Genomic DNA, 15,519 nt, shown 5'->3' with positions numbered 1-15,519 from the left:
AATGCATTGAAAGAATCTCAAAAAACATCATGAAATAAGCAAATGCATTGAAAGAATCTCAAAACACAAAACAAATTCATTGAAGCTGAACGCAGCCTCTCACAACAATGCTAACTGGTAGATTGATGCTGATGGATTCCTAGAACACTTAGCTAATGGGGGAAGCCTGTCCTCCAAAAAAAAAAAAAAAAAATTGTGTTTTTTTGGGGGATGGAGGTCCCCTTGTATATAGGATTGCAGGATGCTGCAGTCTATAGTTCTGGATTTAATAAAGTCGGGTGTTTTTCTGCAGCAGTGTTCAGTAATACAGGCAGGTAATAAATAGATGAGTTTAATCTTAGTTTGGGCTAACTATAGGGACCAAGTTAGAGTTAGAAACTTTCTTCAGCACAAGTCAGATGAAATTACGGAGTGGGTAGCATCCTCTAAATGTTATCTTTATGAGAAGGATAATTACTAGCAGTAATTATTCAGTGGTTTAAGGAATCAAAGAAATGCAATTCGTATTTTGGTCTGTATTTTGTTTTCTATATATGAGGAAACAAACTTGAACTCATGATTTGATTTATTTGCCATATGGTGGCATCACTGCATGAGCTTACGTATTAGGATTATATATCAAACAACTTTTCAGTGCACACACATTCTTTGAGATTTATAAAGCCTGTCATTTAGATTATAGAATCTAGAAGATAACTCATTCTTATCTTTGGCATGTAACATTCTTAATTTTTGTAATCCAATTCTTGCACGTTTTGGCCAAATTCTCATCTGTCTTCTCACCCCCACAGAGCTCCTTTAGAAGTCATTGGAGCTCCCTGTGCTGAGCATCTCGTGGGGGTGCAGAGCAAGGTGAGAGTTTGGGACCACTAACGTTAAATAAGTATCATCTTCAATACAGTTTGCCTTGTCCATCAAAATAAGACTTTCTTCTTAAATCTGTCATTGAACAGGACACTAGATGGCAGCATTTATCCTTTCTCACTTTTATCTTCACCCAACCTCTTATTTCTAGAAATCTCTTAAATGTTGTTTACATTTTTAAAAAAGAGTATTTTGGGATGGTTTTAAGGTGCATGAAATGTTTATTATGGACACAGCCATGTTTGGGAATTATCTGTATATTTTTTCAAGAGGAGGAACTTTTTTTCAATCGTTATTAATTGGGGATTTATGATCTCAGTGAAGTTGAAGGAAATCTTTAAAGACAAAAATATGTTAACCACCTTGAAAGGGTGATTATTACTAATGCAGGCTGACTTCTGATAACACAAATAAAATGTTGAAAGCCTGAGGGTGCCAGTAAACATTTAAGGCTTGAACAGAGGGACTTTAATGAATAATATAACAAGTCCTCACCTGATTGCATAAGTGAGACTTGTTGACTTTGTTTATCCAGAGTTTGATACAGCAGTTCAAATTGAGCAGCCATAAATATTTCTATTAGCTTAGGGTAGGGCCAGTTTCTGTTTTTGGATCATATTGTATCTATCTGCTACTGAAATCTAGGAATTCCTAAGTAGAGGGAGAGTAAAATTTTGGTTTCAGTTGTGCTCATTCAAGGCTGAATTTTAAATTAACACCTAAGTCATTTAAATAGATGAAATCTATAAGTGAGTTATTTGTATGTGATTATTTGGCCAGTAGGTTGACCTTTAAGAGTCCACCAAACTCTTGAGTATTTTTGAAAACCAAAAATAAAGCCCCCCCAATTACGTTTTAAAGTATTCTATGATTTGAATTGTCATAGATGTCACCAAATAGCTAATTTTCAAAATAGATTTTTCACTTTAAGCACAATTTTTAGCATTTGGTTAGGGAAAAGCTTTATGCAAACTTAAGTTTCTAGTTTGTCATAAAATTAGGAACATATTCTGATTTCTTTCTGTAAGTTAGTAAATTGACTATATTATAAGATATTTGTATTTTTTTTTTTCTATCAGGTTATTCTTGGACACTATAATTGGCTCTCCTATGAAGATGTCTTCATTCAAGCCCTTAATTTTGGAAATGGCTTACAGATGTTGGGTCAGAAACCGAAGACCAACATCGCCATCTTCTGTGAAACCAGGGCCGAGTGGATGATTGCTGCACAGGCGTGTTTTATGTATAACTTTCAGCGTACGTAGGTTTTCTTCACTTCTAAAAGAAAGCTTTTTATTATAATACAATCTCAAGAGGTTAAAATTCTGATATGAATTTTCACCATGCATCTGATTAATAGAGAGAACTCATTCTTATGGCTTGGAATTTTTGGTTTATTTTGGAAAAGGAACCGGTTGTATAACAAATTGTGTCAGTCAGTGTAGTGAGAAGGCTTGAGCCTGTTCACTCATTCGCAACCACTGATAGGAATTTATGTCATTCCAAACCCTGTCCCTGGTTGCTGCTGCCGTGAATTCACCTTATTGCGGAAGGCTGTCTTTTTGGCTTTCTAATCTGATTAAAAATACAAAGTACAGAATGCTAGTCAGTGGTGTCTGAGGCAAGTACTGGTTATGTCTGCAACTTTTGACTGTATTATGAAAAGGGTGACCATTTAGAAAAGACCATTTCACTTGTATTTAACGACAGAAGTCTGTGGCAACCAGCTTCAGGTTTTTAAAAATATCACCCACTTTCAGTATTAGGAAAGTGAAAAATCTGCTGGTCGCTAATTTAACAGGGGACTTTCCAGGTCTGGGGAGCTAGAACTAGACCACACTTAGGTTTCATTGCTCTGCTATCATTTCTCAGATTTCCCCTTTAGAAGTGACTGTCATTTTGTTATGTCACTTCTGTCAGTCACTACAGTTGACTTCTAAAACATGTTCATGCTGAACCCTTGTGCACTTCAAGGTAGTAGGTTAAATATAGAGCATTTTCATATTATAATTTTTTGAGTGGTAATGGTGGTGGCTCAGTCTGTGAGATAGTTCTGGAATTTTAAGCTCAGAGGTCTTGGTGCCAGAAATTGATGATAATTTTGGATGTTGTCTCATCCTTCAGGTGAAACAGAAAATATACTTCTACCATATTTTTTGCTGTCACTGTCTCCACTTTTTCTTTTAAACAAGCATGCCATTTTTATTTTCACTGGCTTGGATTTATATTATGTTTCTTTTGAGAAGTTTTAAAATCATTTTAAAAGTCATTTCATTTCTAACTTTTGAATTGGCAGAAAGAGATATCCACATTATTATTCACACTGTGTAATTTTAGCATTTCTAAGAATATTTTTCTTTTGATATTTTTGCCTTACAATGAGCAGTAGTGCTGCAACTAGTTCGTGCTGTTTTTTGACGTATAATACCTAAAATCTGACATTCAGTTTGTCATTTTATTGGTATATGTTCTGTATTGGTATATGTTCACATTTCAGTACCAGGTATTAAACAATTAAGATTTTGAAATTTTAGAAATCTGTTATAACTCTTTCCCAGTGTGATAGTCTCAGAGTAACATGTGTAGGTGAAACAAAATAAAATGAAAATTTTCATCTTATAAGATTGGAAATCTTGGTGACTTTTTGGGGAACTGTAGGTAGGTATAACATTAATTAACATGTTAAGATATTTTCTAAAAACACAGTAGTTTCCTATAGACTGTGAATTTAATAATTGAATAGGTTCAGAATGCTTTATTAGGATTCATATCCACTTTCAGTGACTTTATGTACACTGGTGGTTCCTGAAATGTTTTTGACTTGTTGCTTCGTTTTCTTGTAGTTGTTACATTATATGCCACTCTAGGTGGTCCAGCAATTGTTCATGGATTAAATGAAACAGAGGTGACCAACATCATTACTAGCAAAGAACTCTTGCAAACGAAGTTGAAGGTAAGGTCTATAGTTAACCTAATAACTGTTTGATACTTTAGACTTATCAGTGTCATGAGTCTTGTTACTTTTATTGTTTTTTTGAGTCTACCTCCGAGGTTCAGATGATCCTTACGCCTCCTGAGTAGCTGGGACTACAGGTGCATGCTATCATGCTTGCCTAATATTTTGATTTTTTTGTAGAGATGAGGTTTTGCTGTGTTGCTCAAGCTGTTTTTGAACTCCTTACCTCAAGCAGTTCTCCTGCTTCAGCTTCCCAAAGTGCTTGGGATTTCAAGAATGAGCCACCATGCCCCACCATGAGTCCTGTTATTGATACTTAGTTCTTTTTTTTTTTTTGAGTTGAAGTCTCACTCTGTCGCCCAGACTGGAGTGCAGTGGCTGCTCCCGGCCACTGCAGCCTCGACCTGCTGGGCTCCGGCGATCCTTCCGCCTCAGCCTTCCAAGTAGCTGGAACTACAGGCGTGTGCTACCACGCCCGAATAATTTTTGATTTATTGTAGAGATGAGGTCTCGCCAAGTTGCCCAGGCGGGTCTCGAACCTGCGGGCTCAGGCAATCCACTCACCTCAGCCTCCCAAAGGCACGGGATTACAGGCTGAGCCACCGAGCCCGGCTGATACTTAGTTCTTTATAACTTCTGAATCCTTAATATCTTTGTAAGCTTTTAAGAGTAGTATACTTTATTCCTTTCCTTTAGAAAATAAAAAGTGAAAGTAAAAAGTATATTCATGTTTAAAGAGTCTAGCATTATGCATTGTTAATATGCTTCTGTCTAAATTGAAGGAATTTGTAACTACTTTTTCCTTTACTGCACTCATCTATTTCTAATCTACTTTTAGTAAATTTGTATAATTTTCAAGGGTTGTATTTTAAACTAGTAATTTCTTTATTTTACTTCTGAATCTTTGAGTAATTGTGAGTTAACAGAATTTTTTGAAAGTTAAAAAGGGAGACAAGAAATTATAGTAAAAGGATTTCTTTAGTCTCTAGACAACTTTCTATGAAAACAAATATCTTTTTAAACAAGTTTACTTGTGAATTTCCTCTTTCTTCTCCCATAAGTTTTTATTTATTTATATATATATATATATATATATATATATATATTTATATATATATATATTTTGAGTTGGAGTCTCACTCAGTCGCCAGACTGGAGTGCAGTGGCCGCTCCCGGCCACCGCAGCCTCGACCTGCTGGGCTCCCGCGATCCTTCTGCCTCAGCCTTCCAAGTAGCTGGAATTACAAGCGTGCGCTACCACGCCCGGCTAAGTTTTTTTTTTTTATTTATTGTAGAGATGAGGTCTCACCAAGTTGCTCAGGTGGGTCTCGAACCCGCGGGCTCAGGCAGTCCACTTACCTCAGCCTCCCAAGGCAAGGGATTACAGGCTGAGCCACCGAGCCCGGCTTCCCATAAGTTTTTATTTAGTCTTTTGAAAACATGAGGGCTTTTGGTTTCTCTGTATTCAAGCAGCCTGTGTATACATGCCCTTTTTGTAAGGCAGTATCCCTCTTGATTAGGGTTTTACCAAAGTATAGGGATATACACAGTAAATCTAGTGGTGTAAAATAGTAATTTAATTCAGACCAATATTTCTCCATATGAAAAAAGTGACATTAAAGTAGAGCACCCTTTCTTCTTTCTGAGACAAGACATTAATAATTTATTGAATGTAGTAAATTACTTTTCTTATGTCCTGAGCTATTATTGCTAAACTGTTTGAAAGGTAATGAGCGTGATCAGTGTTTGTGTATTTCTAGGATATCGTTTCTTTGGTCCCACGCTTGCAGCACATCATCACTGTTGATGGGAAGCCACCAAACTGGTCTGAGTTCCCCAAGGGCGTCATCGTGCATACCATGGCTGCGGTGCAGGTTCTGGGAGCCAAGGCCAACATGGGTATGTCGTTCTTTCCTAATTCCTTACATGTGTTCTCTGGAGTGACCGCATTCTCAGAATTATGCCAAAGAGTTCATCCTGAAATTGGCATACCAACTGTCTAGACCATCATTGACGAAGGTCCCTCTAGGTGTACTTTACCCTTTAAAGAAAGGTTTAAGGACAAATACAAACATTAATTTTTTATGTTCTAAAAACAGTATTTATTTGAAATTAAAATGCTTTTCTTTTACATTATTCAGTTTTGCTTTAAGTTTAATAATGTCATTAAAGTTGGCCTGTAGCCGGGCTCGGTGGCTCAGCCTATAATCCCGCGCCTTTGGGAGGCTGAGGTGAGTGGATTGTCTGAGCCAGCGGGTTCGAGACCCGCCTGGGCAGCGAACCTCATCTCTACAATAAATCAAAAAATCAGCCGGACATGGTAGCGCATCCCTGTAATTCCAGCTACTTGGAAGGCTGAGGCAGAAGGATCACTGGAGCCCAACAGGCGAGGCTGCGGTGGCCGGGAGCGGCCGCTGCACTCCAGTCTGGGTGACCGAGTGAGACTCCAATTCAAAAAAAAAAAAAAAAAAAAAAAAAGTTGGCCTGTAAATATTAATAGGTAGAGCGACATAACTTGGAACCCTCCTTTTATTCCCACCCAACTCTCCCCTTCCTAGAGGAGACAGCCTTCTTCTACTAGCACACCTAGGCATACTGGCTCTAGAAGTGCCTGCTGCCAAATAGGTGTCAGAAATGTTAATGAGTATCGTAGTGTTTAGAGAGATTGCAAAAGTTTCTGGAATGCTGGGACTTTATTTCCTCTGTTGTTGGAAACTTAGTGATGGGGGTTATGCTGGCATTCATTTTGGGCATGTTGGATTTTAGGTGCTGGTGAGACATTCAAATGTGGTATCAGTGGGCAGTGGCCATATATGGGTCTAGTACTCTGAAGTTACATTTGGAATTACGAGATTTGGTAGCTAAAAGCAGTTAGGTTTAATTGTAGCTGTGGAGTAGGTGAGATTACCCACAGGAATGGTTGTCCCAAAGGCCACTGAGGACTAACCAGAAAGGAAAGACGAAAACATGTAGTGTGTGGCTCATGGGAGCCAAGAAAGGAGATTGATGAGTTAGCAGCAGAAGCAGGTGCTTAGAGAGGTCAGATGACATAAGTATTGCAGTTTCCAAGAAGTGGTGGTGAGAAAGGGCGCTAGAAGTTGAAGGAGTGAATGGCAGATACGGAGAAAAGACTTCCAAATGAAAACAGTTTCAAGAAATACATCTGGACGAGTTGGAGAGATGCATTCTCTTGGGAGCATGTTTAAAGGGGTTTTTTTTCCACACTTACTTAGACTTCTGAGTGGTTCTGAGAGTAGTTTAGGCATATCAGCAGCGTCATCTGTGACCTATTTCTCTTTGTCCTTCTGCTCTGTCATCTCTGTAGCATGTTGCCTACTGTCCTTAGGCTTGTAGCCTTATGAGTGCGAGTGGGTTACATTGCTTTTTAGTCCAGGAAGCTAACCAAGTTAACTTCACTGCTGTGAAGCGGTGGGTAGTTTTTAGCAAATATCTAGTTACTCTAGCCCAAACCATATTTCTTAGTTGAATTACTGGAATAGCATTTTATCTCCCTGATTCCTGATTCCTTTTTTCTTTCTGTTTTTTTTTTTTTTTAAGTTGGAGTCTCACTCTGTCACCCATGCTAGAGTGCAGCGGCATGCTCATGGCCACCGCAGCCTCGACCCGCTGGGTTTAGGCGATCCTTCTACCTCAGCCTTCCAGGTGCTGGAACTGCAGGCGCATGCCACCACACCCAGCTAATTTTTTGTAGAGATGAGGTCTCGCCATGTTGCTGAGGCTGGTCGTGAACCCCTGAGCTCAAATAGTCCTCTTGCCTCCGCCTCCCAAATTGCTAGGATTACAAGTGTGTGCTGCCATGCCCAGCTCTTTTTTTCCTTTCTAAAGTTAGAAAGCCACACAGCAGTCAAAGTGGTCTTGTCACAGATGATGACAAGCCCCCTGTTCAAAATAGTATTGCTTTCTATGCAGAGTGAAACCCAAAGTCCTTAGCCTGGCCTCTAAGGCCCTATGTGTGGCCCTGGCAGCCACTTCACCAACATTTCCTGTCTCTCTTCCTCTTGCTTACTACATTCCTGCCACACGCCTCTCTGTCTTTAGGTAGGCCAAGCACATTCCTACCTTAGGGCCTTTGCACTTGCTCATTTCCTTCCAAAAACACTCTTCTCCCAATTCCAGGGTTTTCATGGCCCCCTTCCTCACTTTATTTGGATCTTGGCTAAAGTAACAACTCTACCGAGAGATGTCCCCTGACTCTTCCATGTAAATAGCACCTGCTATCATCCTCTCACCTTGTCTCGTTTCATGTATTTTCGTAGATTAATCTGTTTGTCTATCCCAATAGAATATATGTCTTACGTGCAGAGACTTGATCTGTTTTTTTGACCTCTGTTTGAGTATAATCAATATTTGTTGTATTGAGTTAACAAATAAATGATTATGGAAAAATTGATGATATGGCTGAATTTCTCAAAAGTATATATTTTTTCTTCAATACAGAAAACCAACCGCATAGCAGACCATTGCCCTCGGATATTGCAGTAATCATGTACACGAGTGGCTCCACAGGACTTCCAAAAGGGGTCATGATCTCACATAGCAACATTATTGCTGGTATAACCGGAATGGCGGAAAGGATTCCAGGCCTGGGGTATGTCGTAGGAAAATAACACTGAGTTGTTCAGTATTTATGTCTGTTGTAATGATAACATTTGTAATACTATATTTTTAACTGTCTTTATAGTTGTGAATCCCTTAACTTAAACTTATTTCAATCAGCTGGTATCGTTGCTGCTATAGTTATATTTCTATTTAAATACAATTCACATGAACAGATAACTTAATCTGTCCAGTAAGTATTTATTGAACTTTTGTATTCAGTCTGATTTTTCTTGTTAGGACGAACTCCAGTGGTAGCAGGGGAGAGTATAATGGAGTGGGAAGGAGACTGATGGAGGGTATCAGATGAAGTTTGAGGGACTGTCAAGGGAACGTTGCCAGAGAGGGAATCGTATTCTGATGATGAATGTGGTGCAGTGGTTGGATATTTATGCCCCAAATTACACACACACGTACACACATGTACACACAAATGCATGCACATGCGGGCGCACGATCACTATGGGACTGAACTTGGGAGGGAGGGAAATTTCTCTTATGTGTGCATACATTTCAGGAAAAATTAAGACCAGCAGTGTCCTTATAGGTTTGCCTCAGAGTGTGGGGCCAGTTCTTGAAATATGCATACATACATATTTTCTTATATATTAAGATTAAAATGTATTATTTAATCCTACTCTTAGAACAAGAATCTCTTCTGCAAAGTCTCTTGTAGAAGAATTCTATTCGAATTTCTGTCTGAATTCTTCTTATTGGCAGCCCACTAGAACTAAAGACCATTTCCTCCTTTGATTTCTTCTGTCCTTCAGAGGAACTCTTCATTTATTTTTTAAGCCTCTATTTCTTCTGCCTTAGCACTTTGCTTCTTCAGCATTCATAATTCCCAAGTGCCCTTTAGTAGGGCTAGAAACAGACTCCCTTCTTGAGAGTATCTACCTCTTCACTTCTAGGTTGAGCTGTAGTTCTTTTTTTCCTTTCACATCCCCAGTGTCTGTCTGTTTCTGTCTATCTGTCTCTCTTACATATACACACTCTCACGCTGTCCACCAGCAGATTGATGCCCCGGGGGTCCTTCCATGTGCCTTCAAGCTGGTCCCATTATAGGTCTCTTTTGGCCAAGACAACACCTGACTGTTGCTTCTTCTGTGTCCCTTTTCTTTTTCTTTTAGAGAGGAAGATGTGTATGTTGGATATTTGCCTCTGGCCCATGTTCTAGAATTAAGTGCTGAGCTTGTTTGTCTTTCTCATGGATGCCGCATTGGTTATTCCTCACCACAGACTTTAGCAGATCAGGTAAATTAAATGTCTGTGACTTGAAATACCAATTTATAATTATTTTTAGCACATTTTTTTTTAGTCAGTAGGACTATTTTGTAATGGTGATAGTTTGTTATTTTAAAATAAGCTTTTTCCTTTTAAGTGTTTCTTAGGAGATAAGTATAATATAATGATGAATTTATAGTAAGCTTTTTGATCTAAGAATTGCATTGAATTTTAAAAGTAAGGATCATTTTGTATGGATCACTTTTTTTCTCCATTTCATAGTCTTCAAAGATAAAAAAAGGAAGCAAAGGGGATACATCCATGTTGAAACCAACATTGATGGCAGCTGTTCCGGTAAGAATTGACTATTATTTAATATTGAGTACTAAAGGTGTAGTAACCACCACTAAAGCATTAGTGCTAGTTAGTAAAAAAGATGTTGCTGACAAGCTAGTTTATGTAGGATTTATTTTTTAATTGATTATCAATATTATCTTACGCTCTACAGGATTTAGTCAATCTTGTTTTAGCTTATTTCTTTCTGTAAAACACTCATTTTCAGCTTCCATGCAAAATTATCCACTAAGTAACTTCTTGTTAAAATCATTTTCATGTTATCTGTTTGCTGATTTGTAGAAACTTGAAGCACAGCATGAAAAAGGAGGGAAGAATTGAGATTACCACCCCCTTCTAAGAAAATTGTATAATTATCTCCTGAGTCTTCAGGGAAAGTTTGGTTTAAACACCATAAAAAGTGACAGAGAAGTTGGTGCAAACTTGATTATATGAGAAGTACTGTGCACCCTAATGTGATACAGGGGCCTGAGAAAAGATAAGAGAAATGGGACAGCAGTGATTTTCTGACTCCTCCTAATGTAGGCTTTCTGGAATTATTGTCAGATACTTGAGTGCTTACATCAAGCATAATTACATAGTTATTTCAAAATCAAATATAATCACTAGTTTTGAAGTTTCTGTTACGTATGATTATAGTTTCCTAAGTAGTACCCTACTTTAAATTCTTAGTTCACTTAAAAATTACATATAATTTTAAATTGTAGGATAAAATTATTTTAAGTCATTAAACAGACCTGAAAAATTTCTTGGATGCAGTATTAAAAGATAGTCAAACAAAAATCCAAAAAAATCTCATGGTCCTTTTTTTGTGAGCAAAGAGTGTGTTATTCTGTATGTTTGTAAGATAAAATTAAGAGATTAAAAAAAAGCCTTTTCAGATGTTCATTTATTTTGTGAGTTAACTTTTCAGTTCAGGATAATTCAATAAAAAAGTAATTTAATGTGAAGAATCAGTAATGGTGTATTCCTGCCATAAGGCTTTTGTGTCTTTTTTCTTACTATTCATATGCATATCTAGATATATTTTTGCTGCTAGAATTGTTTTTGCAGAAACCTCATTTTTAAACTAATTGTGGCTTTATTTTTAAAGTTTGGTCCTGATAGGATTCATCTTTTAAAATGCTTAATATTAGCCGGGCTCAGTGGCTCAGCCTGTAATCCCGCGCCTTGGGAGGCTGAGGTGAGTGAATTGCCTGAGCCTGCGGGTTCGAGACCCGCCTGGGCAACTTGGCGAGACCTCATCTCTACAATAAATCAAAAATTAGCTGAGTGTGGTAGCGCGGACCTGTAGTTCCAGCTACTTGGAAGGCTGAGGCGGAAGGATCACGGGAGCCCAGCAGGTCGAGGCTGCGGTGGCCGGGAGCGGCCACTGCACTCCAGTCTGGGCGACAGAGTGAAACTCCAACTCAAATAATGATAGCAGTAGTAATCTGATGTTAAGATTTGAGTAAGGGCAGCTGATAATCATTATTAACTATATTAACTCATTTTTATCCTCATAGGAAATCATGGATCGGATCTACAAAAATGTCATGAATAAAGTGAATGAGATGAGTAGTTTTCAACGCAATCTGTTTATTTTGGCCTATAATTACAAAATGGAACAGATTTCAAAGGGGCGTAGTACTCCACTGTGTGATAGGTAAGTAAAGACCTCCCCTCTTTTCCTCCCTTTCTCTTCCCTTGACGTTTTGCTCATTTAGTTTACATCAATAGCCCGGTTAATTGAGATACTTATAATTATTATAAAAAGTCAAAGGGACTCTTTAAAAATCCATCCTGTGTAAGAATGTGAGCCGTTAGAAAAGAACTACACTGTTTTTTTAAAAAAAAAAATTCATTTATGATTTTGCTATTATTTAATAGTTTATGTTTTTTATGAACATTTAGATAATTTTGTTTTGAAAAATATTTTCTCTTGTAAATTTATTTCAACTTGAATATAAAATGGCAAGTAAATATGATTAAATGTATTGTGTTTAAAGTTTTAAATGATCAGTTTTATTCCAGACCTGTATTTTTGTACTGTTAATAGAGTTAATAGTTTTATGATTTATTATAAATAGTTTAGAAATTAGAAAATGAAAGTATGGCATGTAAATTATTTATTATGAGAATATTAATTTAGTTTTCAGATGCTTCACATTATTTAGATCTTTATAAGTTTTTTTTCCTGCCTTATTTAAGTTATCTCTTCATGAGATATGTTAGTTCCCTATCCTCAGATCCTGCATCTGAATTGAACCAACCTCAGATAAAAAATATTCAGGGAAGAAAAAAAAAAACAATAAAAAAAAAATGCAATGAAAAAGGCCAATGAAACAATACAACTCTTTGCATTGTATTAGGTATCATAAGTAATCTAGACATGATATGAAGCATATAGAATGGTGTACTTAGTTTATATGATATATTACACTATTTTGCATAAGATGTTCAACTTGAGCATCTGTGGATTTTGGTATCTTTAGGACTGGTACAAGAAACGACTGTATAACCTACATTGAGAAATCCTTTAATATTTTCTTTTAAAATAGCTGCCATTTAGTCTTAACCTTTTTCAAAGTTTGAATTTTTAATTTTAAAGACTATCCTCCCCTTTTAAAATCAGAATAGTAAGTAGACTGTATTTTGTTTTTGATTTTTTTTTTTTTTAAAGACGGGTGGCAGGGGGTGGGGTGTCACTACGTTGCCCAGGCAGGTCTTGAACTCCTAGGCTCAAGCAGTCCTCCTGCCTTGGCCTCCCACAGTACTGGGATTGCAGGTGTAAGCCACTATATTCAGACTTTTAAATTAGTGTATTTTCAGAAACATATCGATTAGATATTTAAATTGTTTCCCCCCTCTTTTTTTTCCCTTTTAGTTAGATTCTCTGTCGTCCAGGCTGGAGCACAGTGGCCAACTGATGGTCACTGCAGCCTTGACCTGCTGGACTTGGGTGATCCTTCTGTCTCAGCCTTCCAAGTAGCTGGCACTACAGGCATGCAGCACCATGCCCGGCTAATTTTTTGATTTATTGTAGAGGTCTTGCCAAGTTGCCCAGGCTGGTCTTGAACCCCTGGCCTCAGGCAGTCCTCTCTCCTCCACTTCCCAAAGGGCTGAGATTACAGGAGTGAGACACTGACCCAACCTTTTTTTCCCTTTTAATGCCTTACAGATAATTTATCATTTCTTTTTCAATGTAAACGCTTCAAAAGTTGAATTAGGGAAACCTTAAAAAAAAAGCTAGATTGCTGTATACAAATACATACACATTTCTTTCTTTTTTTTTTTTTTTTTGTGAGTTGGAGTCTCACTCTGTCCCCCAGACTGGAGTGCAGTGGCCGCTCCCGGCCACCGCAGCCTCGATCTGCTGGGCTCCGGTGATCCTTCCGCCTCAGCCTTCCAAGTAGCCGGAATTACAGTCATGCACTACCATGCCTGGCTGATTTTTTGATTTATTGTAGAGATGAGGTCTTGCCAAGTTGCCCAGGCAGGTCTCGAACCTGCAGGCTCAGGCATTCCACTCACCTCAGCCTCCCAAAGGTGCGGGATTACAGGCTGAGCCACTGAGCCCGGCTAGAACTTAGAATTTTTAAAAATTTAAGATTATAAGTAGTGAGTCAAAGGAATCTTCCAAATGGGCTGTGTGACTTGGATAAGTCACTTAATTTCAGAATCTCTTGTATCAAAATTGGGAGATAAATGTAAGTGATTTGGAAAATCTTGTTCAGTTTTAAAATCCTGTTATTCCCTGATTCCCTTTGTTAAAGCTTTGTTTTCCGGAAAGTTCGAAGCTTGCTAGGTGGAAATATTCGACTTCTGTTGTGTGGCGGTGCTCCGCTTTCTGCAACCACACAGCGATTCATGAATATCTGCTTTTGCTGTCCTGTTGGTCAGGGATATGGACTTACTGAATCTGCTGGGGCTGGAACAATCACAGAAGGTTAGTAATGTCCATAAAATGGAGCGTCCATCAGGCTGAGGTACAACTCCTGGCATTTTGGGGGGGATGGGCTGTTTTTTGCATATATGTTGGAGAAGAGTAGTTAAGGTGTTCATGTGGCAGAATAATTATAAATTTCAGGTACTGTGATTATCGGTATCAATTTTTGGACTGTATTAAGTGCATAGTCAGTAATTCATCTAGAGAAGTTTTTGATATTAAACTATGATATGCAGTGTTAAAATCTATTTTTTTTTTTGAGTTGAGGTCTCTGTCACTCAAGCTGGAGTGCGGTGGCATGATCACAGCTCACTGCAGCCTCGACCTCTTGGGCTTAGGCAGTCCTCCTGCCTCAGCCCTCCTGAGTTGCAGGGACTACAGGAACATGCCAGTTGTTTGATTTTTGTCTTGTGTAACTGAGGTCTTGCTATTTTACCCAGGCTGGTTTCAAACTCCTGGGCTCAAGCAATCCTCCCATCTGGGCCCGCTAAAGTGCTGGGATTATAGGTGGTGAGCTATTGCACTTAGCCTAAAATCTTAACATTATAGAAAATAAGCTTTAGTAACAAGAGTTGACTATTTTGTATGTATTCAATTTATCACATTAACTATTAAATTTCTTTTTAGGTAGAAAATTTAAGCTGTTTTTGTCTAGTTGTGTAGGTAAGATATATTAAGGCTCAGATTCAGAAATGTTTATGGGGATCTCTGTGTAAGTTTGGAGAGAAACTGGATTTAAGTCTAGAGAATATTACCACCAGAGTTTATCATGGTGATGTGATTGATAAGGGGATGCACCACCTAATCAGTGGTTCCTGGAATGAATAGCATAGTGCCTCATGTGTCCTATTTTTAGAAGAAAGTTATTTTGCCCTCTACTGTTAGATAAAGCTATGCTTCTCCTACTTGTATTTTCTAGATACTGATAGATACTCAACTTATTAACTGATCATTTTTCCCTGTTTACTTTGAGTACTTCTGTGCAAGGTTTATGTTGCATTAGTTCTTTAAGTTCTATATATTTTTTATATTTTTGGAAGCATTTAAAAAAAATTTTTTTTTTTGAGTTGGAGTTTCACTCCATCACCCAGACTGGAGTGCAGTGGCCACTTCCGGCCACTGCAGCCTCGACCCACTGGGCTCTGGCGATCTTTCCACCTTAGCCTTCCGAGTAGCCGGAATTACAGGTGTGCACTACCATGCCTGGCTGATTTTTGATTTATTGTAGAGATGAGGTCTTGCTGCCCAGGCGGGTCTCGAACCCGGGGGCTCAGGCGATCCACTCACCTCAGCCTCCTGAAGGTGCGGGATTACAGGCTGAGCCACCAAGTCCGGCTTTGAAAGCATTTTTTTAAAAAAAATTTAAAATTGTTTTAGAGACAGGGATCTCTCTTTGATGCCTAGGCTATATAGTGCAGTGGTGCTGTCATGGCTCACTGCAGTCTCGAATTCCTTGGCTCAGTGACCACCATGCCCAGCTAATTTTTGCATTTATTTTGTAGAGATGGTGGGGGGGTCTTGCTATGTTGCTTAGGCTGGTTTTGAACTTGTGGGCTCAAGCAACCCTTCTGTCTCA

The 15,519-nt window shown here is 38.3% G+C and overlaps 1 protein-coding gene across 2 annotated transcripts in view; it reads left to right on the top strand.

Moving 5' to 3' along the window:
- ACSL3 (acyl-CoA synthetase long chain family member 3) overlaps positions 1 to 15,519 on the top strand; it is a 74,863-nt gene that overhangs the window by 33,456 nt on the left and 25,888 nt on the right. For both annotated transcript variants that reach the window (XM_008054764.2, XM_021710759.1), the window contains exons 4-11: positions 1,944 to 2,121; positions 3,708 to 3,817; positions 5,581 to 5,719; positions 8,279 to 8,429; positions 9,568 to 9,691; positions 9,944 to 10,015; positions 11,521 to 11,660; positions 13,771 to 13,943. In XM_008054764.2, the coding sequence (XP_008052955.1) occupies positions 1,944 to 2,121; positions 3,708 to 3,817; positions 5,581 to 5,719; positions 8,279 to 8,429; positions 9,568 to 9,691; positions 9,944 to 10,015; positions 11,521 to 11,660; positions 13,771 to 13,943 (1,087 nt within the window). The remainder of the gene's footprint in view (positions 1 to 1,943; positions 2,122 to 3,707; positions 3,818 to 5,580; positions 5,720 to 8,278; positions 8,430 to 9,567; positions 9,692 to 9,943; positions 10,016 to 11,520; positions 11,661 to 13,770; positions 13,944 to 15,519) is intronic.

Source organism: Carlito syrichta, unplaced genomic scaffold (genome assembly GCF_000164805.1).
Source record: "Carlito syrichta isolate Samal-C Ts95f unplaced genomic scaffold, Tarsius_syrichta-2.0.1 Scaffold301168, whole genome shotgun sequence".
Classification (NCBI taxonomy): domain Eukaryota; kingdom Metazoa; phylum Chordata; class Mammalia; order Primates; family Tarsiidae; genus Carlito; species Carlito syrichta.
This window is presented reverse-complemented; position numbering and strand designations above follow the sequence as displayed.